Here is a 26,446-nt window from a genome sequence, read left to right on the forward strand (position 1 = left end):
ATCCTTCCTGGTGAAAAGTTTACCTTGCGACTTACCTTTTCAGGTTGAATTTCCCTATCGGCAGAGCGAGGTGTCAGCTAGATCAGACAGAGGGCTTCATGACGGTGGGGTGCTGCTTGGCATTGGTCCATGCAAAATCCTCTACATTAGTACTAAGAAACTATTTAAGAAGGAGCCGTTTTCAGCAGGACAAACAAGCAAGGTGAATCAGACCCCCGATGCAACCACGGTGGCTGCACTTGAGCAGAGGTCCCTTGGAAGACTTTGGTTCTTTTATAAAAAAAGAAAAAACGTTCAGAAATAGTGTAAGGAAATGCCTCCTTGGCATGGTTGCCCCCTGACTTTTTGCCTTTGCTGATGCTATGTTTACAATTGAAAGTGTGCTGAGGCCTGCTAACCAGGCCCCAGCACCAGTGTTCTTTCCCTAACCTGTACTTTTGTATCCACAATTGGCAGACCCTGGCATCCAGATAAGTCCCTTGTAACTGGTACTTCTAGTACCAAGGGCCCTGATGCCAAGGAAGGTCTCTAAGGGCTGCAGCATGTCTTATGCCACCCTGGAGACCTCTCACTCAGCACAGACACTCTGCTTGCCAGCTTGTGTGTGCTAGTGAGGACAAAACGAGTAAGTCGACATGGCACTCCCCTCAGGGTGCCATGCCAGCCACTCACTGCCTATGCAGTATAGGTAAGACACCCCTCTAGCAGGCCTTACAGCCCTAAGGCAGGGTGCACTATACCATAGGTGAGGGTACCAGTGCATGAGCATGGTACCCCTACAGTGTCTAAACAAAACCTTAGACATTGTAAGTGCAGGGTAGCCATAAGAGTATATGGTCTGGGAGTCCGTCAAACACGAACTCCACAGCACCATAATGGCTACACTGAAAACTGGGAAGTTTGGTATCAAACTTCTCAGCACAATAAATGCACACTGATGCCAGTGTACATTTTATTGTAAAATACACCCCAGAGGGCACCTTAGAGGTGCCCCCTGAAACTTAACCAACTATCTGTGTAGGCTGACTAGTTTTAGCAGCCTGCCACAAACCGAGACATGTTGCTGGCCCCATGGGGAGAGTGCCTTTGTCACTCTGAGGCCAGTAACAAAGCCTGCACTGGGTGGAGATGCTAACACCTCCCCCAGGCAGGAATTGTCACACCTGGCGGTGAGCCTCAAAGGCTCACCTCCTTTGTGCCAACCCAGCAGGACACTCCAGCTAGTGGAGTTGCCCGCCCCCCTCCGGCCAGGCCCCACTTTTGGCGGCAAGGCCGGAGAAAATAATGAGAAAAACAAGGAGGAGTCACTGGCCAGTCAGGACAGCCCCTAAGGTGTCCTGAGCTGAAGTGACTAACTTTTAGAAATCCTCCATCTTGCAGATGGAGGATTCCCCCAATAGGGTTAGGATTGTGACCCCCTCCCCTTGGGAGGAGGCACAAAGAGGGTGTACCCACCCTCAGGGCTAGTAGCCATTGGCTACTAACCCCCCAGACCTAAACACGCCCTTAAATTTAGTATTTAAGGGCTACCCTGAACCCTAGAAAATTAGATTCCTGCAACTACAAGAAGAAGGACTGCCTAGCTGAAAACCCCTGCAGAGGAAGACCAGAAGACGACAACTGCCTTGGCTCCAGAAACTCACCGGCCTGTCTCCTGCCTTCCAAAGATCCTGCTCCAGCGACGCCTTCCAAAGGGACCAGCGACCTCGACATCCTCTGAGGACTGCCCCTGCTTCGAAAAGACAAGAAACTCCCGAGGACAGCGGACCTGCTCCAAGAAAAGCTGCAACTTTGTTTCCAGCAGCTTTAAAGAACCCTGCAAGCTCCCCGCAAGAAGCGTGAGACTTGCAACACTGCACCCGGCGACCCCGACTCGGCTGGTGGCGATCCAACACCTCAGGAGGGACCCCAGGACTACTCTAAGACTGTGAGTACAAAAACCTGTCCCCCCTGAGCCCCCACAGCGCCGCCTGCAGAGGGAATCCCGAGGCTTCCCCTGACCGCGACTCTTTGAATCCTAAGTCCCGACACCTGGGAGAGACCCTGCACCCGCAGCCCCCAGGACCTGAAGGACCGGACTTTCACTGGAGAAGTGACCCCCAGGAGTCCCTCTCCCTTGCCCAAGTGGAGGTTTCCCCGAGGAACCCCCCCCTTGTCTGCCTGCAGCGCTGAAGAGATCCCTAGATCTCCCATTGACTTCCATTACAAACCCGACGCTTGTTTCTACACTGCACCCGGCCGCCCCCGCGCTGCTGAGGGTGAAATTTCTGTGTGGACTTGTGTCCCCCCCGGTGCCCTACAAAACCCCCCTGGTCTGCCCTCCGAAGACGCGGGTACTTACCTGCAAGCAGACCGGAACCGGGGCACCCCCTTCTCTCCATTCTAGCCTATGTGTTTTGGGCACCACTTTGAACTCTGCACCTGACCGGCCCTGAGCTGCTGGTGTGGTGACTTTGGGGTTGCTCTGAACCCCCAACGGTGGGCTACCTTGGACCAAGAACTGAACCCTGTAAGTGTCCTACTTACCTGGTAAAACTAACAAAAACTTACCTCCCCCAGGAACTGTGAAAATTGCACTAAGTGTCCACTTTTAAAACAGCTATTTGTCAATAACTTGAAAAGTATACATGCAATTTTGATGATTTGAAGTTCCTAAAGTACTTACCTGCAATACCTTTCGAATGAGATATTACATGTAGAATTTGAACCTGTGGTTCTTAAAATAAACTAAGAAAAGATATTTTTCTATATAAAACCTATTGGCTGGATTTGTCTCTGAGTGTGTGTACCTCATTTATTGTCTATGTGTATGTACAACAAATGCTTAACACTACTCCCTGGATAAGCCTACTGCTCGACCACACTACCACAAAATAGAGCATTAGTATTATCTCTTTTTACCACTATTTTACCTCTAAGGGGAACCCTTGGACTCTGTGCATGCTATTCCTTACTTTGAAATAGCACATACAGAGCCAACTTCCTACAAATAGTTTAAGAATCCACGTTTGCAAAGTTTTGGGGGAAAGAGTACACATCAGCCAAGAGTCAAGGCCCTTTTAGGCATCACTCAGTGACTTAGGATACAATTTCCTAGAAGCCACGGGAGGGTCCAGGGCAAATCTAGTTGGACCTAGTCAGCTGGGCTCTTTGTTGCAGGCTTCTTGTAGCTTGTGTTTCCGAAGCTAAAACAGGAGGAGGGCCCAAAAGCCCCCAGAGCCAACACTTCCGCCCTACGTTCAAGTGGGTGCAGACTCAGCCTTCTGACCTGCAGGCCATTGGGTCAGCAGGTGCAGTACTTCTGGCGTCCACAGGTCCTGCAGAATTCTGAATAAGGCAGCCAGAGGCGTTACCTTTATGCCCAACACTAGCTTGGGGCTGGAGTAGATTTCCTGAGCAACACAAGTACAATTCCCACGAGTACCCAACCCACACCTTTTCCTGGCAGTTTGGTACTAAACAATCTGTAAGGAAATGCCTCCTTGGCATGGTTGCCCCCTGACTTTTTGCCTTTGCTGATGCTATGTTTACAATTGAAAGTGTGCTGAGGCCTGCTAACCAGGCCCCAGCACCAGTGTTCTTTCCCTAACCTGTACTTTTGTATCCACAATTGGCAGACCCTGGCATCCAGATAAGTCCCTTGTAACTGGTACTTCTAGTACCAAGGGCCCTGATGCCAAGGAAGGTCTCTAAGGGCTGCAGCATGTCTTATGCCACTCTGGAGACCTCTCACTCAGCACAGACACACTGCTTGCCAGCTTGTGTGTGCTAGTGAGGACAAAACGAGTAAGTCGACATGGCACTCCCCTCAGGGTGCCATGCCAGCCTCTCACTGCCTATGCAGTATAGGTAAGACACCCCTCTAGCAGGCCTTACAGCCCTAAGGCAGGGTGCACTATACCATAGGTGAGGGTACCAGTGCATGAGCATGGTACCCCTACAGTGTCTAAACAAAACCTTAGACATTGTAAGTGCAGGGTAGCCATAAGAGTATATGGTCTGGGAGTTTGTCAAACACGAACTCCACAGCACCATAATGGCTACACTGAAAACTGGGAAGTTTGGTATCAAACTTCTCAGCACAATAAATGCACACTGATGCCAGTGTACATTTTATTGCAAAATACACCCCAGAGGGCACCTTAGAGGTGCCCCCTGAAACTTAACCGACTATCTGTGTAGGCTGACTAGTTCCAGCAGCCTGCCACACTAGAGACATGTTGCTGGCCCCATGGGGAGAGTGCCTTTGTCACTCTGAGGCCAGTAACAAAGCCTGCACTGGGTGGAGATGCTAACACCTCCCCCAGGCAGGAGCTGTAACACCTGGCGGTGAGCCTCAAAGGCTCACCCCTTTGTCACAGCACCGCAGGACACTCCAGCTAGTGGAGTTGCCCGCCCCCTCCGGCCCGGCCTCCACTTTTGGCGGCAAGGCCGGAGAAAATAATGAGAATAACAAGGAGGAGTCACTGGCCAGTCAGGACAGCCCCTAAGGTGTCCTGAGCTGAGGTGACTAACTTTTAGAAATCCTCCATCTTGCAGATGGAGGATTCCCCCAATAGGGTTAGGATTGTGACCCCCTCCCCTTGGGAGGAGGCACAAAGAGGGTGTACCCACCCTCAGGGCTAGTAGCCATTGGCTACTAACCCCCCAGACCTAAACACGCCCTTAAATTTAGTATTTAAGGGCTACCCTGAACCCTAGATGTAAAGAAATGGCTCCCTGTTGCAGTTACCCCCCACTTTTTGCCTGATACTGATGCTGACTTGACTGAGAAGTGTGCTGGGACCCTGCTAACCAGGCCCCAGCACCAGTGTTCTTTCACCTAAAATGTACCATTGTTTCCACAATTGGCACACCCTGGCATCCAGATAAGTCCCTTGTAACTGGTACCTCTGGTACCAAGGGCCCTGATGCCAGGGAAGGTTTCTAAGGGCTGTAGCATGTATTATGCCACCCTAGAGACCCCTCACTCAGCACAGACACACTGCTTACAAGCCTGTGTGTGCTGGTGAGAACAAAATGAGTAAGTCGACATGGCACTCCCCTCAGGGTGCCATGCCAGCCTCTCACTGCCTATGCAGTATAGGTAAGACACCCCTCTAGCAGGCCTTACAGCCCTAAGGCAGGGTGCACTATACCATAGGTGAGGGTACCAGTGCATGAGCACTGTGCCCCTACAGTGTCTAAGCAAAACCTTAGACATTGTAAGTGCAGGGTAGCCATAAGAGTATATGGTCTGGGAGTCTGTTTTACACGAACTCCACAGCACCATAATGGCTACACTGAAAACTGGGAAGTTTGTGTAGGAAGTTGGCTCTGTATGTGCTATTTCAAAGTAAGGAATAGCATGCACAGAGTCCAAGGGTTCCCCTTAGAGGTAAAATAGTGGTAAAAATAGATAATACTAATGCTCTATTTTGTGGTAGTGTGGTCGAGCAGTAGGCTTATCCAAGGAGTAGTGTTAAGCACTTGTTGTACATACACATAGACAATAAATGAGGTACACACACTCAGAGACAAATCCAGCCAATAGGTTTTTATATAGAAAAATATCTTTTCTTAGTTTATTTTAAGAACCACAGGTTCAAATTCTACATGTAATAGCTCATTCGAAAGGTATTGCAGGTAAGTACTTTAGGAACTTCAAATCATCAAAATTGCATGTATACTTTTCAAGTTATTCACAAATAGCTGTTTTAAAAGTGGACACTTAGTGCAATTTTCACAGTTCCTAGGGGAGGTAAGTATTTGTTAGTTTTACCAGGTAAGTAAGACACTTACAGGGTTCAGTTCTTGGTCCAAGGTAGCCCACCGTTGGGGGTTCAGAGCAACCCCAAAGTCACCACACCAGCAGCTCAGGGCCGGTCAGGTGCAGAGTTCAAAGTGGTGCCCAAAACACCTAGGCTAGAATGGAGAGAAGGGGGTGCCCCGGTTCCGGTCTGTTTGCAGGTAAGTACCCGCGTCTTCGGAGGGCAGACCAGGGGGGTTTTGTAGGGCACCGGGGGGGACACAAGTCCACACAGAAATTTCACCCTCAGCGGCGCGGGGGCGGCCGGGTGCAGTGTAGAAACAAGCGTCGGGTTCGCAATGTTAGTCTATGAGAGATCTCGGGATCTCTTCAGCGCTGCAGGCAGGCAAGGGGGGGGTTCCTCGGGGAAACCTCCACTTGGGCAAGGGAGAGGGACTCCTGGGGGTCGCTTCTCCAGTGAAAGTCCGGTCCTTCAGGTCCTGGGGGCTGCGGGTGCAGGGTCTCTCCCAGGCGTCGGGACTTTAGATTCAAAGAGTCGCGGTCAGGGGAAGCCTCGGGATTCCCTCTGCAGGCGGCGCTGTGGGGGCTCAGGGGGGACAGGTTTTGGTACTCACAGTATCAGAGTAGTCCTGGGGTCCCTCCTGAGGGGTTGGATCGCCACCAGCCGAGTCGGGGTCGCCGGGTGCAGTGTTGCAAGTCTCACGCTTCTTGCGGGGAGCTTGCAGAGTTCTTTAAAGCTGCTGGAAACAAAGTTGCAGCTTTTCTTGGAGCAGGTCCGCTGTCCTCGGGAGTTTCTTGTCTTTTCGAAGCAGGGGCAGTCCTCAGAGGATGTCGAGGTCGCTGGTCCCTTTGGAAGGCGTCGCTGGAGCAGGATCTTTGGAAGGCAGGAGACAGGCCGGTGAGTTTCTGGAGCCAAGGCAGTTGTCGTCTTCTGGTCTTCCGCTGCAGGGGTTTCAGCTAGGCAGTCCTTCTTCTTGTAGTTGCAGGAATCTAATTTTCTAGGGTTCAGGGTAGCCCTTAAATACTAAATTTAAGGGCGTGTTTAGGTCTGGGGGGTTAGTAGCCAATGGCTACTAGCCCTGAGGGTGGGTACACCCTCTTTGTGCCTCCTCCCAAGGGGAGGGGGTCACAATCCTAACCCTATTGGGGGAATCCTCCATCTGCAAGATGGAGGATTTCTAAAAGTTAGAGTCACTTCAGCTCAGGACACCTTAGGGGCTGTCCTGACTGGCCAGTGACTCCTCCTTGTTGCTTTCTTTGTTCCCTCCAGCCTTGCCGCCAAAAGTGGGGGCCGTGGCCGGAGGGGGCGGGCAACTCCACTAAGCTGGAGTGCCCTGCTGGGCTGTGACAAAGGGGTGAGCCTTTGAGGCTCACCGCCAGGTGTTACAGCTCCTGCCTGGGGGAGGTGTTAGCATCTCCACCCAGTGCAGGCTTTGTTACTGGCCTCAGAGTGACAAAGGCACTCTCCCCATGGGGCCAGCAACATGTCTCTAGTGTGGCAGGCTGCTGGAACCAGTCAGCCTACACAGATAGTTGGTTAAGTTTCAGGGGGCACCTCTAAGGTGCCCTCTGTGGTGTATTTTACAATAAAATGTACACTGGCATCAGTGTGCATTTATTGTGCTGAGAAGTTTGATACCAAACTTCCCAGTTTTCAGTGTAGCCATTATGGTGCTGTGGAGTTCGTGTAAAACAGACTCCCAGACCATATACTCTTATGGCTACCCTGCACTTACAATGTCTAAGGTTTTGCTTAGACACTGTAGGGGCACAGTGCTCATGCACTGGTACCCTCACCTATGGTATAGTGCACCCTGCCTTAGGGCTGTAAGGCCTGCTAGAGGGGTGTCTTACCTATACTGCATAGGCAGTGAGAGGCTGGCATGGCACCCTGAGGGGAGTGCCATGTCGACTTACTCATTTTGTTCTCACTAGCACACACAGGCTTGTAAGCAGTGTGTCTGTGCTGAGTGAGGGGTCTCTAGGGTGGCATAAGACATGCTGCAGCCCTTAGAGACCTTTCTTGGCATCAGGGCCCTTGGTACTAGAAGTACCAGTTACAAGGGACTTATCTGAATGCCAGGGTGTGCCAATTGTGGATACAATGGTACATTTTAGGTGAAGGAACACTGGTGCTGGGGCCTGGTTAGCAGGGTCCCAGCACTCTTCTCAGTCAAGTCAGCATCAGTATCAGGCAAAAAGTGGGGGGGTAACTGCAACAGGGAGCCATTTCTTTACACAAGCCCCCCCCAGCCCACAGGCCAGGAGACTCAGCCCAAGCTGGGAGAGTCTTCCTAGTCTGTCAGGCGAGGAAGAGTAGGAGAAATAGGCTGGTTAGTTGCAGGGCCTACTCTGCCTTACATCCTTCTGTTCAGGTCATTCCCTTTGGGGAACTGACCCACTTCCACAGTGATAGGACCTAGTCTGAATTGCCTCTTGTCTGCCTCTTCAATGTCTCCACCCATTCTTTTTATTTTGGGTTTAGAGGTATCCACCTCTGCTAATCTTATCTTGGCCAGGGTTACCCCTAGCTTACCCAGAGAGGTTACCCAGAGCTGGAGTAACCCCACCATGACCAATAGGGTCAGGGGGCCTAACTTGCTATTTGGCATGGGGTCAGACCACCATGCTAAGGATAGTGCAGCCATAAAGGCTAACACCCAGCAGAGGCCACTGACAGCTGTCAGTGCCCAGAACCACACCTTTAGCTCTTCACCTAAAAGGGAAGGGGCTAAGTTACAGGCTTCTTTGGGTTCAGGTTGCCTGTCTGCTGTATTGGAGTGGGGGGTTACCACATCTTGTAGTAAACACCCTTCTTCCACTCTTTCTTCTGTTAGCTGAGGAGCCACCCACTCAGGTTTAACAGTTGCCTGACTAGCCAGGACTTCTTGTGGGTCAGGTTGGACTTTATCAGGGCCATTTTTGGAGTTCTCCCCTACTGGAGCAGAATCTCCTTGGCTTGCTGTAACCTTGGCTAAAGGTTGTCCACCCTTCCTACTCTGTTGTCTTTTCTTCTTCTTCTGGGGCCTGCTTGCATTTACTGCAGAGGCAGGACTTCCAGAATCCTTGGGAGAGGACTGGCACTGGACCAGTTTCTCTCTTGGGCTCTGACTAACCTCTGGGTAGTCATTTCCAAGGAGACAATCAAGGGGGAGGTCTGTACTGACTACTACCCTTCTCCAGCTAAGAGTGCCACCCACTTCTATGGGCACTAAAGCCACAGGCCTCTTAGTGACCCTGTCTAGGCTAACTCTTACCCTGGCAGTCTCACCTGGGATGTACTGGTTTGAGAGCACCAGCCTGTCATGCACAATAGTGTGACTGGCACAAGTGTCTCTCAGGGCAGTGGTTGGGATTCCATTCACCAGTAGGTGGTGGAAGTGTCTACTTCCCTCTGGAATCTCCAACTCACCTGTTGGGCCCTGTTTCCAGTTGAAGGCTATGAAGACCTCCTCATCTGAGGAGTCACCTCCCATGGCTACACTGGTTACCCCTGGAATTTTGTTCTGGGGTTTGTTTTTGGGACAAGAAGTGTCCTTGGTGTGGTGCCCAGACTGTTTACAGTTGTGGCACCATGCCTTAGTGGCATCCCAGTTCTTACCCTGGTACCCACCTTTGTTTTGGGTTGTGTCTTGGGGCCCACCCACCTGTTCTGGTTTTTGGGGGCCTACAGAGGACTCTTTTTCTTTGTTTCTAGTGTCACCCACTTTCTCCTGGGGAGTTTTTGTAACCCCTTTCTTTTGGTCACCCCCAGTGGAAGTTTTGGTTACCCTAGTCTTGACCCAGTGGTCTGCCTTCTTTCCCAATTCTTGGGGAGAAATTGGACCTAGGTCTACCAGATACTGATGCAACTTTTCATTGAAGCAGTTACTTAAAATGTGTTCTTTCATAAACAAATTATAAAGCCCAACATAGTCACACACTTCATTTCCAGTTAACCAACCATCTAGTGTTTTTACTGAGTAGTCTACAAAATCAACCCAGGTCTGGCTCGAGGATTTTTGAGCCCCCCTGAACCTAATTCTATACTCCTCAGTGGAGAATCCAAAACCCTCAATCAGGGTACCCTTCATGAGGTCATAAGATTCTGCATCTTTTCCAGAGAGTGTGAGGAGTCTATCCCTACACTTTCCAGTGAACATTTCCCAAAGGAGAGCACCCCAGTGAGATCTGTTCACTTTTCTGGTTACACAAGCCCTCTCAAAAGCTGTGAACCATTTGGTGATGTCATCACCATCTTCATATTTTGTTACAATCCCTTTGGGGATTTTTAGGATGTCAGGAGAATCTCTGACCCTATTTAAGTTGCTGCCACCATTGATGGGACCTAGGCCCATCTCTTTTCTTTCCCTTTCTATGGCTAGGAGCTGCTTTTCCAAAGCCAATCTTTTGGCCATCCTGGCTAACTGGATGTCCTCTTCACTGGGGTTATCCTCAGTGATTTCAGAGGTGTTGGTCTCTCCTGTGAGGGAACCAGCATCTCTGACTATTATTTTTGGAGTCAGGGTTTGAGGGACCCTGTTCTCCCTAGATAGGACTGGTAGGGGGGAATTGTCCTCCAAGTCACTATCCTCTTCCTCTGAGTTGCCACCCTCAGAGGGGTTGGCCTTTTCAAACTCTGCCAAAAGCTCCTGGAGCTGTATTTTGGTAGGTTTGGGGCCCATTGTTATTTTCTTTATTTTACAGAGTGACCTTAGCTCCCTCATCTTAAGATGGAGGTAAGGTGTGGTGTCGAGTTCCACCACAGTCACATCTGTGCTAGACATTTTGCTTCTAAAAGTTGGAATACTTTTTAAGAATCTACAACTGGTTCTAGAATCTAATTCAAACTTTTACAAACTTTTAAACTCTAAAAGAAATGCTAAACAGGATCTAACACAAGGCCCTAGCAGGTCTTTTAAGAATTTAGAAAACTTTTCAAATTGCAAAAATCAATTTCTAATGACAATTTTGGAATTTGTCGTGTGATCAGGTATTGGCTGAGTAGTCCAGCAAATGCAAAGTCTTGTACCCCACCGCTGATCCACCAATGTAGGAAGTTGGCTCTGTATGTGCTATTTCAAAGTAAGGAATAGCATGCACAGAGTCCAAGGGTTCCCCTTAGAGGTAAAATAGTGGTAAAAATAGATAATACTAATGCTCTATTTTGTGGTAGTGTGGTCGAGCAGTAGGCTTATCCAAGGAGTAGTGTTAAGCACTTGTTGTACATACACATAGACAATAAATGAGGTACACACACTCAGAGACAAATCCAGCCAATAGGTTTTTATATAGAAAAATATCTTTTCTTAGTTTATTTTAAGAACCACAGGTTCAAATTCTACATGTAATAGCTCATTCGAAAGGTATTGCAGGTAAGTACTTTAGGAACTTCAAATCATCAAAATTGCATGTATACTTTTCAAGTTATTCACAAATAGCTGTTTTAAAAGTGGACACTTAGTGCAATTTTCACAGTTCCTAGGGGAGGTAAGTATTTGTTAGTTTTACCAGGTAAGTAAGACACTTACAGGGTTCAGTTCTTGGTCCAAGGTAGCCCACCGTTGGGGGTTCAGAGCAACCCCAAAGTCACCACACCAGCAGCTCAGGGCCGGTCAGGTGCAGAGTTCAAAGTGGTGCCCAAAACACCTAGGCTAGAATGGAGAGAAGGGGGTGCCCCGGTTCCGGTCTGTTTGCAGGTAAGTACCCGCGTCTTCGGAGGGCAGACCAGGGGGGTTTTGTAGGGCACCGGGGGGGACACAAGTCCACACAGAAATTTCACCCTCAGCGGCGCGGGGGCGGCCGGGTGCAGTGTAGAAACAAGCGTCGGGTTCGCAATGTTAGTCTATGAGAGATCTCGGGATCTCTTCAGCGCTGCAGGCAGGCAAGGGGGGGGTTCCTCGGGGAAACCTCCACTTGGGCAAGGGAGAGGGACTCCTGGGGGTCGCTTCTCCAGTGAAAGTCCGGTCCTTCAGGTCCTGGGGGCTGCGGGTGCAGGGTCTCTCCCAGGCGTCGGGACTTTAGATTCAAAGAGTCGCGGTCAGGGGAAGCCTCGGGATTCCCTCTGCAGGCGGCGCTGTGGGGGCTCAGGGGGGACAGGTTTTGGTACTCACAGTATCAGAGTAGTCCTGGGGTCCCTCCTGAGGGGTTGGATCGCCACCAGCCGAGTCGGGGTCGCCGGGTGCAGTGTTGCAAGTCTCACGCTTCTTGCGGGGAGCTTGCAGAGTTCTTTAAAGCTGCTGGAAACAAAGTTGCAGCTTTTCTTGGAGCAGGTCCGCTGTCCTCGGGAGTTTCTTGTCTTTTCGAAGCAGGGGCAGTCCTCAGAGGATGTCGAGGTCGCTGGTCCCTTTGGAAGGCGTCGCTGGAGCAGGATCTTTGGAAGGCAGGAGACAGGCCGGTGAGTTTCTGGAGCCAAGGCAGTTGTCGTCTTCTGGTCTTCCGCTGCAGGGGTTTCAGCTAGGCAGTCCTTCTTCTTGTAGTTGCAGGAATCTAATTTTCTAGGGTTCAGGGTAGCCCTTAAATACTAAATTTAAGGGCGTGTTTAGGTCTGGGGGGTTAGTAGCCAATGGCTACTAGCCCTGAGGGTGGGTACACCCTCTTTGTGCCTCCTCCCAAGGGGAGGGGGTCACAATCCTAACCCTATTGGGGGAATCCTCCATCTGCAAGATGGAGGATTTCTAAAAGTTAGAGTCACTTCAGCTCAGGACACCTTAGGGGCTGTCCTGACTGGCCAGTGACTCCTCCTTGTTGCTTTCTTTGTTCCCTCCAGCCTTGCCGCCAAAAGTGGGGGCCGTGGCCGGAGGGGGGCGGGCAACTCCACTAAGCTGGAGTGCCCTGCTGGGCTGTGACAAAGGGGTGAGCCTTTGAGGCTCACCGCCAGGTGTTACAGCTCCTGCCTGGGGGAGGTGTTAGCATCTCCACCCAGTGCAGGCTTTGTTACTGGCCTCAGAGTGACAAAGGCACTCTCCCCATGGGGCCAGCAACATGTCTCTAGTGTGGCAGGCTGCTGGAACCAGTCAGCCTACACAGATAGTTGGTTAAGTTTCAGGGGGCACCTCTAAGGTGCCCTCTGTGGTGTATTTTACAATAAAATGTACACTGGCATCAGTGTGCATTTATTGTGCTGAGAAGTTTGATACCAAACTTCCCAGTTTTCAGTGTAGCCATTATGGTGCTGTGGAGTTCGTGTAAAACAGACTCCCAGACCATATACTCTTATGGCTACCCTGCACTTACAATGTCTAAGGTTTTGCTTAGACACTGTAGGGGCACAGTGCTCATGCACTGGTACCCTCACCTATGGTATAGTGCACCCTGCCTTAGGGCTGTAAGGCCTGCTAGAGGGGTGTCTTACCTATACTGCATAGGCAGTGAGAGGCTGGCATGGCACCCTGAGGGGAGTGCCATGTCGACTTACTCATTTTGTTCTCACTAGCACACACAGGCTTGTAAGCAGTGTGTCTGTGCTGAGTGAGGGGTCTCTAGGGTGGCATAAGACATGCTGCAGCCCTTAGAGACCTTTCTTGGCATCAGGGCCCTTGGTACTAGAAGTACCAGTTACAAGGGACTTATCTGAATGCCAGGGGTGTGCCAATTGTGGATACAATGGTACATTTTAGGTGAAGGAACACTGGTGCTGGGGCCTGGTTAGCAGGGTCCCAGCACTCTTCTCAGTCAAGTCAGCATCAGTATCAGGCAAAAAGTGGGGGGGTAACTGCAACAGGGAGCCATTTCTTTACAGTTTGGTATCAAACTTCTCAGCACAATAAATGCACACTGATGCCAGTGTACATTTTATTGTAAAATACACCACAGAGGGCACCTTAGAGGTGCCCCCTGAAACTTAACCGACTGTCTGTGTAGGCTGACTAGTTCCAGCAGCCTGCCACACCAGAGACATGTTGCTGGCCCCATGGGGAGAGTGCCTTTGTCACTCTGAGGCCAGTAACAAAGCCTGCACTGGGTGGAGATGCTAACACCTCCCCCAGGCAGGAGCTGTGACACCTGGCGGTGAGCCTCAAAGGCTCACCCCTTTGTCACAGCCCAGCAGGGCACTCCAGCTTAGTGGAGTTGCCCGCCCCCCTCCGGCCACGGCCCCCACTTTTGGCGGCAAGGCTGGAGGGAACAAAGAAAGCAACAAGGAGGAGTCACTGGCCAGTCAGGACAGCCCCTAAGGTGTCCTGAGCTGAGGTGACTCTGACTTTTAGAAATCCTCCATCTTGCAGATGGAGGATTCCCCCAATAGGGTTAGGATTGTGACCCCCTCCCCTTGGGAGGAGGCACAAAGAGGGTGTACCCACCCTCAGGGCTAGTAGCCATTGGCTACTAACCCCCCAGACCTAAACACGCCCTTAAATTTAGTATTTAAGGGCTACCCTGAACCCTAGAAAATTAGATTCCTGCAACGACAAGAAGAAGGACTGCCTAGCTGAAAAACCCCTGCAGAGGAAGACCAGAAGACGACAACTGCCTTGGCTCCAGAAACTCACCGGCCTGTCTCCTGCCTTCCAAAGATCCTGCTCCAGCGACGCCTTCCAAAGGGACCAGCGACCTCGACATCCTCTGAGGACTGCCCCTGCTTCGAAAAGACAAGAAACTCCCGAGGACAGCGGACCTGCTCCAAGAAAAGCTGCAACTTTGTTTCCAGCAGCTTTAAAGAACCCTGCAAGCTCCCCGCAAGAAGCGTGAGACTTGCAACACTGCACCCGGCGACCCCGACTCGGCTGGTGGCGATCCAACACCTCAGGAGGGACCCCAGGACTACTCTAAGACTGTGAGTACAAAAACCTGTCCCCCCGGAGCCCCCACAGCGCCGCCTGCAGAGGGGAATCCCGAGGCTTCCCCTGACCGCGACTCTTTGAACCTAAAGTCCCGACGCCTGGGAGAGACCCTGCACCCGCAGCCCCCAGGACCTGAAGGACCGGACTTTCACTGGAGAAGTGACCCCCAGGAGTCCCTCTCCCTTGCCCAAGTGGAGGTTTCCCCGAGGAACCCCCCCCTTGCCTGCCTGCAGCGCTGAAGAGATCCCTAGATCTCCCATTGACTTCCATTACAAACCCGACGCTTGTTTCTACACTGCACCCGGCCGCCCCCGCGCTGCTGAGGGTGAAATTTCTGTGTGGACTTGTGTCCCCCCCGGTGCCCTACAAAACCCCCCTGGTCTGCCCTCCGAAGACGCGGGTACTTACCTGCAAGCAGACCGGAACCGGGGCACCCCCTTCTCTCCATTCTAGCCTATGCGTTTTGGGCACCACTTTGAACTCTGCACCTGACCGGCCCTGCGCTGCTGGTGTGGTGACTTTGGGGTTGCTCTGAACCCCCAACGGTGGGCTACCTTGGACCAAGAACTGAACCCTGTAAGTGTCTTACTTACCTGGTAAAACTAACCAAAACTTACCTCCCCTAGGAACTGTGAAAATTGCACTAAGTGTCCACTTTTAAAACAACTATTTGTGAATAACTTGAAAAGTATACATGCAATTTTGATGATTTGAAGTTCCTAAAGTACTTACCTGCAATACCTTTCGAATGAGATATTACATGTAGAATTTGAACCTGTGGTTCTTAAAATAAACTAAGAAAAGATATTTTTCTATATAAAAACCTATTGGCTGGATTTGTCTCTGAGTGTGTGTACCTCATTTATTGTCTTGTGTATGTGCAACAAATGCTTAACACTACTCCTTGGATAAGCCTACTGCTCGACCACACTACCACAAAATAGAGCATTAGTATTATCTATTTTTTACCACTATTTTACCTCTAAGGGGAACCCTTGGACTCTGTGCATGCTATTCCTTACTTTGAAATAGCACATACAGAGCCAACTTCCTACATTGGTGGATCAGCGGTGGGGTACAAGACTTTGCATTTGCTGGACTACTCAGCCAATACCTGATCACACGACAAATTCCAAAATTGTCATTAGAAATTGATTTTTGCAATTTGAAAAGTTTTCTAAATTCTTAAAAGACCTGCTAGGGCCTTGTGTTAGATCCTGTTTAGCATTTCTTTTAGAGTTTAAAAGTTTGTAAAAGTTTGAATTAGATTCTAGAACCAGTTGTAGATTCTTAAAAAGTATTCCGACTTTTAGAAGCATAATGTCTAGCACAGATGTGAATGTGGTGGAACTCGACACCACACCTTACCTCCATCTACAGATGAGAGAGCTAAGGTCACTCTGTAAACTAAAGAAAATAGCAATGGGCCCCAAACCTACCAAAGTACAGCTCCAGGAGCTTTTGGCAGAGTTTGAAAAGGCCAACCCCTCTGAGGATGGCAACTCAGAGGATGAAGATAGTGACTTGGAGGGAAATTCCCCCCCTCCAGTCCTACTTAGGGAGAGCAGGGCTTCTCAAGCCCTGACTCCACAAATAATAGTCAGAGATGCTGGTTCCCTCACAGGAGGGACCAACAACTCTGAAATCACTGAGGATAACTCCAGTGAAGAGGACATCCAGTTAGCCAGGATGGCCAAAAGATTGGCTTTGGAAAGACAGATCCTAGCCATAGAGAGGGAAAGACAAGAGATGGGCCTAGGACCCATCAATGGTGGCAGCAACATAAATAGGGTCAGAGATTCTCCTGACATGTTGAAAATCCCCAAAGGGATTGTAACTAAATATGAAGATGGTGATGACATCACCAAATGGTTCACAGCTTTTGAGAGGGCTTGTGTAACCAGAAAAGTGAACAGATCTCACTGGGGTGCTCTCCTTTGGGAAATGTTCACAGGAAAGTGTAGGGATAGACTCCTCACACTCTCTGGACAAGATGCAGAATCTTATGACCTCATGAAGGGTACCCTGATTGAGGGCTTTGGATTCTCCACTGAGGAGTATAGAATTAGATTCAGGGGGGCTCAAAAATCCTCGAGCCAGACCTGGGTTGATTTTGTAGACTACTCAGTAAAAACACTAGATGGTTGGTTAACTGGAAATGAAGTGTGTGACTATGTTGGGCTTTATAATTTGTTTATGAAAGAACACATTTTAAGTAACTGCTTCAATGAAAAGTTGCATCAGTATCTGGTAGACCTAGGTCCAATTTCTCCCCAAGAATTGGGAAAGAAGGCAGACCACTGGGTCAAGACTAGGGTAACCAAAACTTCCACTGGGGGTGACCAAAAGAAAGGGGTTACAAAAACTCCCCAGGAGAAAGTGGGTAACACTAGGAACCAAGAAAAAGAGTCCTCTGTAGGCCCCCAAAAACCAGAACAGGTGGGTGGGCCCCAGGACACAACCCAAAACAAAGGTGGGTACCAGGGTAAGAACTGGGATGCCACTAAGGCATGGTGCCACAACTGTAAACAGTCTGGGCACCACACCAAGGACACTTCTTGTCCCAAAAACAAACCCCAGAACAAAATTCCTGGGGTAACCAGTGTAGCCATTGGGGATGACTCCTCAGATGAGGAGGTCTTCATAGCCTTCAACTGGAAACAGGGCCCAACAGGTGAGTTGGAGATTCCAGAGGGAAGCCGACACTTCCACCACCTACTGGTGAATGGAATCCCAACCACTGCCCTGAGAGACACTTGTGCCAGTCACACTATTGTGCATGACAGGCTGGTGCTCTCAAACCAGTACATCCCAGGTGAGACTGCCAGGGTAAGAGTTAGCCTAGACAGGGTCACTAAGAGGCCTGTGGCTTTAGTGCCCATAGAAGTGGGTGGCACTCTTAGCTGGAGAAGGGTAGTAGTCAGTACAGACCTCCCCCTTGATTGTCTCCTTGGAAATGACTACCCAGAGGTTAGTCAGAGCTCAAGAGAGGAACTGGTCCAGTGCCAGTCCTCTCCCAAGGATTCTGGAAGTCCTGCCTCTGCAGTAAATGCAAGCAGGCCCCAGAAGAAGAAGAAAAGAAAACAGAGTAGGAAGGGTGGACAACCTTTAGCCAAGGTTACAGCAAGCCAAGGAGATTCTGCTCCAGTAGGGGAGAACTCCAAAAATGGCCCTGATAAAGTCCAACCTGACCCACAAGAAGTCCTGGCTAGTCAGGCAACTGTTAAACCTGAGTGGGTGGCTCCTCAGCTAACAGAAGAAAGAGTGGAAGAAGGGTGTTTACTACAAGATGTGGTAACCCCCCACTCCAATACAGCAGACAGGCAACCTGAACCCAAAGAAGCCTGTAACTTAGCCCCTTCCCTTTTAGGTGAAGAGCTAAAGGTGTGGTTCTGGGCACTGACAGCTGTCAGTGGCCTCTGCTGGGTGTTAGCCTTTGTGGCTGCACTATCCTTGGCATGGTGGTCAGACCCCATGCCAAATAGCAAGTTAGGCCCCCTGACCCTGTTGGTCATGGTGGGGTTACTCCAGCTCTGGGTAACCTCTTTGGGTAAGCTAGGGATGACCCTGGCTAAGATAAGATTAGCAGAGGTGGATACCTCTAAACCCAAAATAAAAAGAATGGGTGGAGACATTGAAGAAGCAGACAAGAGGCAATTCAGACTAGGTCCTATCACTGTGGAAGTGGGTCAGTTCCCCAAAGGGAATGACCTGAACAGAAGGATGTAAGGCAGAGTAGGCCCTGCAACTAACCAGCCTATTTCTCCTACTCTTCCTCGCCTGACAGACTAGGAAGACTCTCCCAGCTTGGGCTGAGTCTCCTGGCCTGTGGGCTGGGGGGGGCTTGTGTAAAGAAATGGCTCCCTGTTGCAGTTACCCCCCACTTTTTGCCTGATACTGATGCTGACTTGACTGAGAAGTGTGCTGGGACCCTGCTAACCAGGCCCCAGCACCAGTGTTCTTTCACCTAAAATGTACCATTGTTTCCACAATTGGCACACCCTGGCATCCAGATAAGTCCCTTGTAACTGGTACCTCTGGTACCAAGGGCCCTGATGCCAGGGAAGGTTTCTAAGGGCTGTAGCATGTATTATGCCACCCTAGAGACCCCTCACTCAGCACAGACACACTGCTTACAAGCCTGTGTGTGCTGGTGAGAACAAAATGAGTAAGTCGACATGGCACTCCCCTCAGGGTGCCATGCCAGCCTCTCACTGCCTATGCAGTATAGGTAAGACACCCCTCTAGCAGGCCTTACAGCCCTAAGGCAGGGTTGCACTATACCATAGGTGAGGGTACCAGTGCATGAGCACTGTGCCCCTACAGTGTCTAAGCAAAACCTTAGACATTGTAAGTGCAGGGTAGCCATAAGAGTATATGGTCTGGGAGTCTGTTTTACACGAACTCCACAGCACCATAATGGCTACACTGAAAACTGGGAAGTTTGGTATCAAACTTCTCAGCACAATAAATGCACACTGATGCCAGTGTACATTTTATTGTAAAATACACCACAGAGGGCACCTTAGAGGTGCCCCCTGAAACTTAACCGACTGTCTGTGTAGGCTGACTAGTTCCAGCAGCCTGCCACACCAGAGACATGTTGCTGGCCCCATGGGGAGAGTGCCTTTGTCACTCTGAGGCCAGTAACAAAGCCTGCACTGGGTGGAGATGCTAACACCTCCCCCAGGCAGGAGCTGTGACACCTGGCGGTGAGCCTCAAAGGCTCACCCCTTTGTCACAGCCCAGCAGGGCACTCCAGCTTAGTGGAGTTGCCCGCCCCCTCCGGCCACGGCCCCCACTTTTGGCGGCAAGGCTGGAGGGAACAAAGAAAGCAACAAGGAGGAGTCACTGGCCAGTCAGGACAGCCCCTAAGGTGTCCTGAGCTGAGGTGACTCTGACTTTTAGAAATCCTCCATCTTGCAGATGGAGGATTCCCCCAATAGGGTTAGGATTGTGACCCCCTCCCCTTGGGAGGAGGCACAAAGAGGGTGTACCCACCCTCAGGGCTAGTAGCCATTGGCTACTAACCCCCCAGACCTAAACACGCCCTTAAATTTAGTATTTAAGGGCTACCCTGAACCCTAGAAAATTAGATTCCTGCAACGACAAGAAGAAGGACTGCCTAGCTGAAAAACCCCTGCAGAGGAAGACCAGAAGACGACAACTGCCTTGGCTCCAGAAACTCACCGGCCTGTCTCCTGCCTTCCAAAGATCCTGCTCCAGCGACGCCTTCCAAAGGGACCAGCGACCTCGACATCCTCTGAGGACTGCCCCTGCTTCGAAAAGACAAGAAACTCCCGAGGACAGCGGACCTGCTCCAAGAAAAGCTGCAACTTTGTTTCCAGCAGCTTTAAAGAACCCTGCAAGCTCCCCGCAAGAAGCGTGAGACTTGCAACACTGCACCCGGCGACCCCGACTCGGCTGGTGGCGATCCAACACCTCAGGAGGGACCCCAGGACTACTCTAAGACTGTGAGTACAAAAACCTGTCCCCCCGGAGCCCCCACAGCGCCGCCTGCAGAGGGGAATCCCGAGGCTTCCCCTGACCGCGACTCTTTGAACCTAAAGTCCCGACGCCTGGGAGAGACCCTGCACCCGCAGCCCCCAGGACCTGAAGGACCGGACTTTCACTGGAGAAGTGACCCCCAGGAGTCCCTCTCCCTTGCCCAAGTGGAGGTTTCCCCGAGGAACCCCCCCCTTGCCTGCCTGCAGCGCTGAAGAGATCCCTAGATCTCCCATTGACTTCCATTACAAACCCGACGCTTGTTTCTACACTGCACCCGGCCGCCCCCGCGCTGCTGAGGGTGAAATTTCTGTGTGGACTTGTGTCCCCCCCGGTGCCCTACAAAACCCCCCTGGTCTGCCCTCCGAAGACGCGGGTACTTACCTGCAAGCAGACCGGAACCGGGGCACCCCCTTCTCTCCATTCTAGCCTATGCGTTTTGGGCACCACTTTGAACTCTGCACCTGACCGGCCCTGCGCTGCTGGTGTGGTGACTTTGGGGTTGCTCTGAACCCCCAACGGTGGGCTACCTTGGACCAAGAACTGAACCCTGTAAGTGTCTTACTTACCTGGTAAAACTAACCAAAACTTACCTCCCCTAGGAACTGTGAAAATTGCACTAAGTGTCCACTTTTAAAACAACTATTTGTGAATAACTTGAAAAGTATACATGCAATTTTGATGATTTGAAGTTCCTAAAGTACTTACCTGCAATACCTTTCGAATGAGATATTACATGTAGAATTTGAACCTGTGGTTCTTAAAATAAACTAAGAAAAGATATTTTTCTATATAAAAACCTATTGGCTGGATTTGTCTCTGAGTGTGTGTACCTCATTTATTGTCTTGTGTATGTGCAACAAATGCTTAACACTACTCCTTGGATAAGCCTACTGCTCGACCACACTACCACAAAATAGAGCATTAGTATTATCTATTTTTTACCACTATTTTACCTCTAAGGGGAACCCTTGGACTCTGTGCATGCTATTCCTTACTTTGAAATAGCACATACAGAGCCAACTTCCTACACTAGAAAATTAGATTCCTGCAACTACAAGAAGAAGGACTGCCTAGCTGAAAACCCCTGCAGAGGAAGACCAGAAGACGACAACTGCCTTGGCTCCAGAAACTCACCGGCCTGTCTCCTGCCTTCCAAAGACCCTGCTCCAGCGACGCCTTCCAAAGGGACCAGCGACCTCGACATCCTCTGAGGACTGCCCCTGCTTCGAAAAGACAAGAAACTCCCGAGGACAGCGGACCTGCTCCAAGAAAAGCTGCAACTTTGTTTCCAGCAGCTTTAAAGAACCCTGCAAGCTCCCCGCAAGAAGCGTGAGACTTGCAACACAGCACCCGGCGACCCCGACTCGGCTGGTGGCGATCCAACACCTCAGGAGGGACCCCAGGACTACTCTAAGACTGAGTACCAAAACCTGTCCCCCCTGAGCCCCCACAGCGCCGCCTGCAGAGGGAATCCCGAGGCTTCCCCTGACCGCGACTCTTTGAATCCTAAGTCCCGACGCCTGGGAGAGACCCTGCACCCGCAGCCCCCAGGACCTGAAGGACCGGACTTTCACTGGAGAAGTGACCCCCAGGAGTCCCTCTCCCTTGCCCAAGTGGAGGTTTCCCCGAGGAACCCCCCCCTTGCCTGCCTGCAGCGCTGAAGAGATCCCGAGATCTCTCATAGACTAACATTGCGAACCCGACGCTTGTTTCTACACTGCACCCGGCCGCCCCCGCGCCGCTGAGGGTGAAATTTCTGTGTGGGCTTGTGTCCCCCCCGGTGCCCTACAAAACCCCTCTGGTCTGCCCTCCGAAGACGCGGGTACTTACCTGCAAGCAGACCGGAACCGGGGCACCCCCTTCTCTCCATTCTAGCCTATGCGTTTTGGGCACCACTTTGAACTCTGCACCTGACCGGCCCCGAGCTGCTGGTGTGGTGACTTTGGGGTTGCTCTGAACCCCCAACGGTGGGCTACCTTGGACCAAGAACTAAGCCCTGTAAGTGTCTTACTTACCTGGTTAACCTAACAAATACTTACCTCCCCTAGGAACTGTGAAAATTGCACTAAGTGTCCACTTTTAAAACAGCTATTTGTGAATAACTTGAAAAGTATACATGCAATTTTGATGATTTGAAGTTCCTAAAGTACTTACCTGCAATACCTTTCGAATGAGATATTACAGGTAGAATTTGAACCTGTGGTTCTTAAAATAAACTAAGAAAAGATATTTTTCTATACAAAAACCTATTGGCTGGATTTGTCTCTGAGTGTGTGTATCTCATTTATTGTCTATGTGTATGTGCAACAAATGCTTAACACTACTCCTTGGATAAGCCTACTGCTCGACCACACTACCACAAAATAGAGCATTAGTATTATCTATTTTTACCACTATTTTACCTCTAAGGGGAACCCTTGGACTCTGTGCATGCTATTCCTTACTTTGAAATAGCACATACAGAGCCAACTTCCTACACAATCCCACAGTGCATCGCTGTCAGAATCTCCCTTTCCTGGGGCGGAGCTCTGGGCACAGAGTGTGCCTACGAAAATGAGGAACTCCTGTGACAAAACCAGTAGACATAAGAGATGCTTTGTATGTGGCACAGTTTGTGCTACAGACCACTAGCGACATGTACACAGGCACGACTACAATATACTAGGAACCTCTAGGCTGGCTAAATCTTGCAGTCGGGATTAGTTAAATATACTTACTTTAGAGGTCAGAGTACAGACTGGGCACCGGAAGCCAGTATCCCAGTGCTTAGAGGTAATAAACCAGCACTAAATGTAGCAAACAGGGTTAGCAAACACTGGGGATGAGCCTATCATTTTGGTTGCAGTCTCTAGATCCTGCATTGGTGGCTTCTGTACTGTGATGGACATTGTACAATGCTGCTTGTAAAAACTACACAAAGACTTGCTGGTGGAGTCCTTGTGCCACATTTTTTGCTAGTATCAATTGGCAGGCATGTCTTCTACAGACTTATCAAAATTCTACCTAGACAAATCTTCTGTTTAAGAAGTCACATGCAGCAAACATTTACTCAACCCAGACTGCTGGATGCCATGATCGATGCACACAGATCTAACTCGATGCACACAGACGGTGACACAAATGGCAAGTCTCCGCCCTTGACATAATGTCCACCACAACACAGAGGGAGTTGTTTCAATAAGATATTCTCATCCGACCAATCGCTCCTGTAGGTAAAAGAACACTAATATTAATTAGTCTGAGCTGTTACCTTCAGATCTACGTCTTCCTCTTGCTTTGGCAGAACACTCTTTTCATGCACTGCAGCCAATTCCGTTTTCTTGACGATCTCCACAGCACCTTCTGAGGCAATCCCTAGAAGATGAAACAAAATAAATAGCATTCCTAACTCTAAGAGCTAGGTACAAGCTTGGCACAGCTTCACCGTGGCTGCACACTAACACCACACTGAGCTGGTCACCCGCAGAATAGACTCTGGCAGACTGATGAAAACTAACCACCCTCTCCCAGCTAGTTCTTGTAGTAGCATTCTTGTTTTCACGGAGAAGGTACTATTGGGGGGGGGGGGGGGGGAGTAGTGTTACCTAATACAACTGTGTGCACATAACTTATTATAGTGTAAGTTGTGAAGGAAAGTACCCCCTTCACCACCTTTTTACCTGATATCTAATGCCAACTTGACTAAGTGTCTGCTGGGACCCTGCTAACCAGGCCCCAGCACCATTGTTCTTTCCCTAAAACTGTACCTTTGTTCACCCATTGGTACACCCCTGGCACACAGATTGAGTCCTGTGGAAAATGTATCAGTGGTACTAAGGTCTCTGTGACCAGCGAGGGTCCTCAAAGGCTGCAGCATGTGTTGTGTCACCCTAGGGGAGCCCTCGTCAAGCAGACGCACGCTGCTATACCAGAAGTCAACATGGCACCCCTAGCAGGGTGCCATGCCCACAAAACCCTGCCTGTGGCATAGGTATGTCACTCCTCTAGCAGGCCTTACAGCCCTAAGGCAGGGTGCACTATACCACAGGTGAGGGCATAGCTGCATGAGCAATATGCCCCTACAGTGTCTGAGCCAATTCTTCGACATTGTAAGTGCAGTGGGGCCATATTAAGTACATAGGCTGGGAGTTTGACATTACTAACCCCACAGCTCCATGATGGCTTCACTGGAGACTGGGAAGTTTGGTATCAAAACGTTTCAACACAATACACCCACACTAAGGCCAGGGTTGGATTTATTGTAAAATGCACACAGAGGGCATCTCCGAGATTCCCCTGTATTCTACACAACCCTTTAGTGTAAGGCTGATCAGTCTGTCCCAGCCTGCCACTAACAGACAAGTTTCTGGCCCCAGGGGGTGTGTACCTTTGTGCGCTCTGGAGTCAGAAACCAAGCCTGTCCTGCGGGAACTGCAAAACATGGCTCTGAGCCTCAAAGGCTCAGAACTCCTGTCACAGTGCCCCAGGGGACTCCAGGTAGGTGGAGACGCCTGCCCCCAAAGTCCCACTTTTAGCAGTCTAGATGGAAGTCTGGATGGAAAATAAAGAGGGGGGGTGAGGAGTTACTCCAGCTGGGACCACCCCCAACTGCTGGTTGTTTTCTCACTCGTGATTCCCCAATCCCAAACCCCCCAGCAAAGTGTAGCTTTTGTGCACTTCCCCTCCCGTTCTGCTCCTTCCCTCATGTGCTACCCCGTCAGAAAACAAACCAAACTGCTGATATTGCCCACAGTTGCTTCATTTTGCAGCCCCACCCCACTACTACTTGCTCTCATGTACGACTCCCAGCAATCGGTGTTGCTCTGTCTCGGAACACATGCTACTCTCTCCAGGTCGTGCTCGTGTACTTCAATAAGCACCCCCAAAAACACTGGGAAAGGCAATCGGTCGAAAGGTGAGAACTATTGGCTTTGACAATTCTCGTTTTTCTCCTTTATTTAACTTACAATTTAAAGTTCCAAGAAGGCAAAGGCCAACCTTGGAGCATTACATTTTGAAAATATGCATGAAAGTGAATTAAAGAAAAAGGAACCCTCCCAAACAATGGCCCAAATGTTTTGGGAGTTGAAGGCAGGGTTTGAAAGATAACTGAAACATCCCAGACTCTCTCTCCAATACTGCAACCACCCTCCAGGAAAAATGACATTGTCTCTTCCAAGACTGGAATAGAACCAGCACATTACCATTTTCCAAGTGTTCAGGAGTTTCCCTGCCAGTCTTGCTGGAACTTCGGCTGTTTGATTCTGGGCTCGCTGCCGGGACAAAGATCTTCCACTTAGACTTAACTGGTGTCAGTCCAGCCGCGCCATCCCGCGAGGCTGACTGGCTTCCATCGGAGCAGGGACTTGAGCCCCCTGCACTGCCATCTCCCTCTTCCAGGGCTCGCAGCTCCGCCTGCAAAGAGCACTTCATTAGCAGTGTCTTCCTATGACCTAGGAAACTGGCCCTATTTGGCTCGGCTCTTACATGGTCACCACCACAAGGCTGTACAGCCAGAACTAGCTCAGTTCCTGGAGAGGAAAGAGGGGTTTGAAAAATCTTTACTACTTCCAGTGGCGTCAGGAATGTGGGGGGGGGGGGGGGGGGGGGGGGGGGGGGGGGGGGGGGGGGGGAGATCTGGGGTCCCCCAAGCAGACAATGGGAAGTGAACAACCAGTCACATGGAGAAGACAAGAGCAAACTATCAAACAGGAAGCAGTAAAACAGGGTCCATCAGATTCTAATCTGAAGACTGGTGACAGACAGGTATTACCCCACAGCCGGGTGACGTTTCAGCTGCCCATGAATCTTTGAGGTTAGGAGTCAGCAGACATGGTGGTAGATTCCGTCAAGACTAATTCAAACATGCCTAGGCCCCACCAGCCAGTAGTAAGAGACATGGGAGTATATTTCCTCAGCTAAGAGGCACTCCATGGCCAAAAGAAAAGAGGGAGATGTCTCCCTGCATCTAGTCAAAAGCAGAAGGCTCGAAGGTGACCCAGACTGGGGTAGGTCCACCCAGCCAGAAGATTCTGGATAGATACAGATTCTAATAAGGGGCAATAGACAAGAATGAAGAATCTAGCCAGTCAGGCGCATGAGGCAGTGGGAATATCCTTAGTGAACAGCACTGGGCATTGGTGTAGAGAGCACCCGAAGTCAGGGCAGTAAATACTGGTTCAGGATCTCTAGGCAAGGGTAGAGCTCCCAGTGTCAGGGCAGCAGACACTGGTTAGGGATCCCTAGACAAGGAGTAGATCTCAGGGGCAGTAGACAGTGGCTCAGCATTCCTAGACAAGGGTAGAGCTCCTAGAGTCTGGGCAGTAGACACTGGTCCAGGATCCCTACAGAAGGGGCAGAGCTCCCAGAGTCAGGGCAGTAGACACTGGACGAGGATCCCTACACAAGGGGCAGAGCTCCCAGAGTCCGGGCAGTAGACACTGGTCCAGGA

The 26,446-nt window shown here is 50.4% G+C and overlaps 1 protein-coding gene across 1 annotated transcript in view; it reads right to left on the bottom strand.

The window, feature by feature from the left end:
• Positions 1 to 26,446, bottom strand: part of FNBP4 (formin binding protein 4) — a 316,742-nt gene that overhangs the window by 196,383 nt on the left and 93,913 nt on the right. The window contains exons 8-9 of the mRNA XM_069221602.1: positions 25,200 to 25,410; positions 23,267 to 23,370 (exon numbers count right to left, since the gene is read on the bottom strand). Coding sequence (XP_069077703.1) covers positions 23,267 to 23,370; positions 25,200 to 25,410 — 315 coding nt within the window. The remainder of the gene's footprint in view (positions 1 to 23,266; positions 23,371 to 25,199; positions 25,411 to 26,446) is intronic.

The sequence above is a fragment of the Pleurodeles waltl genome, chromosome 3_1, assembly GCF_031143425.1.
Source record: "Pleurodeles waltl isolate 20211129_DDA chromosome 3_1, aPleWal1.hap1.20221129, whole genome shotgun sequence".
Taxonomy (NCBI): domain Eukaryota; kingdom Metazoa; phylum Chordata; class Amphibia; order Caudata; family Salamandridae; genus Pleurodeles; species Pleurodeles waltl.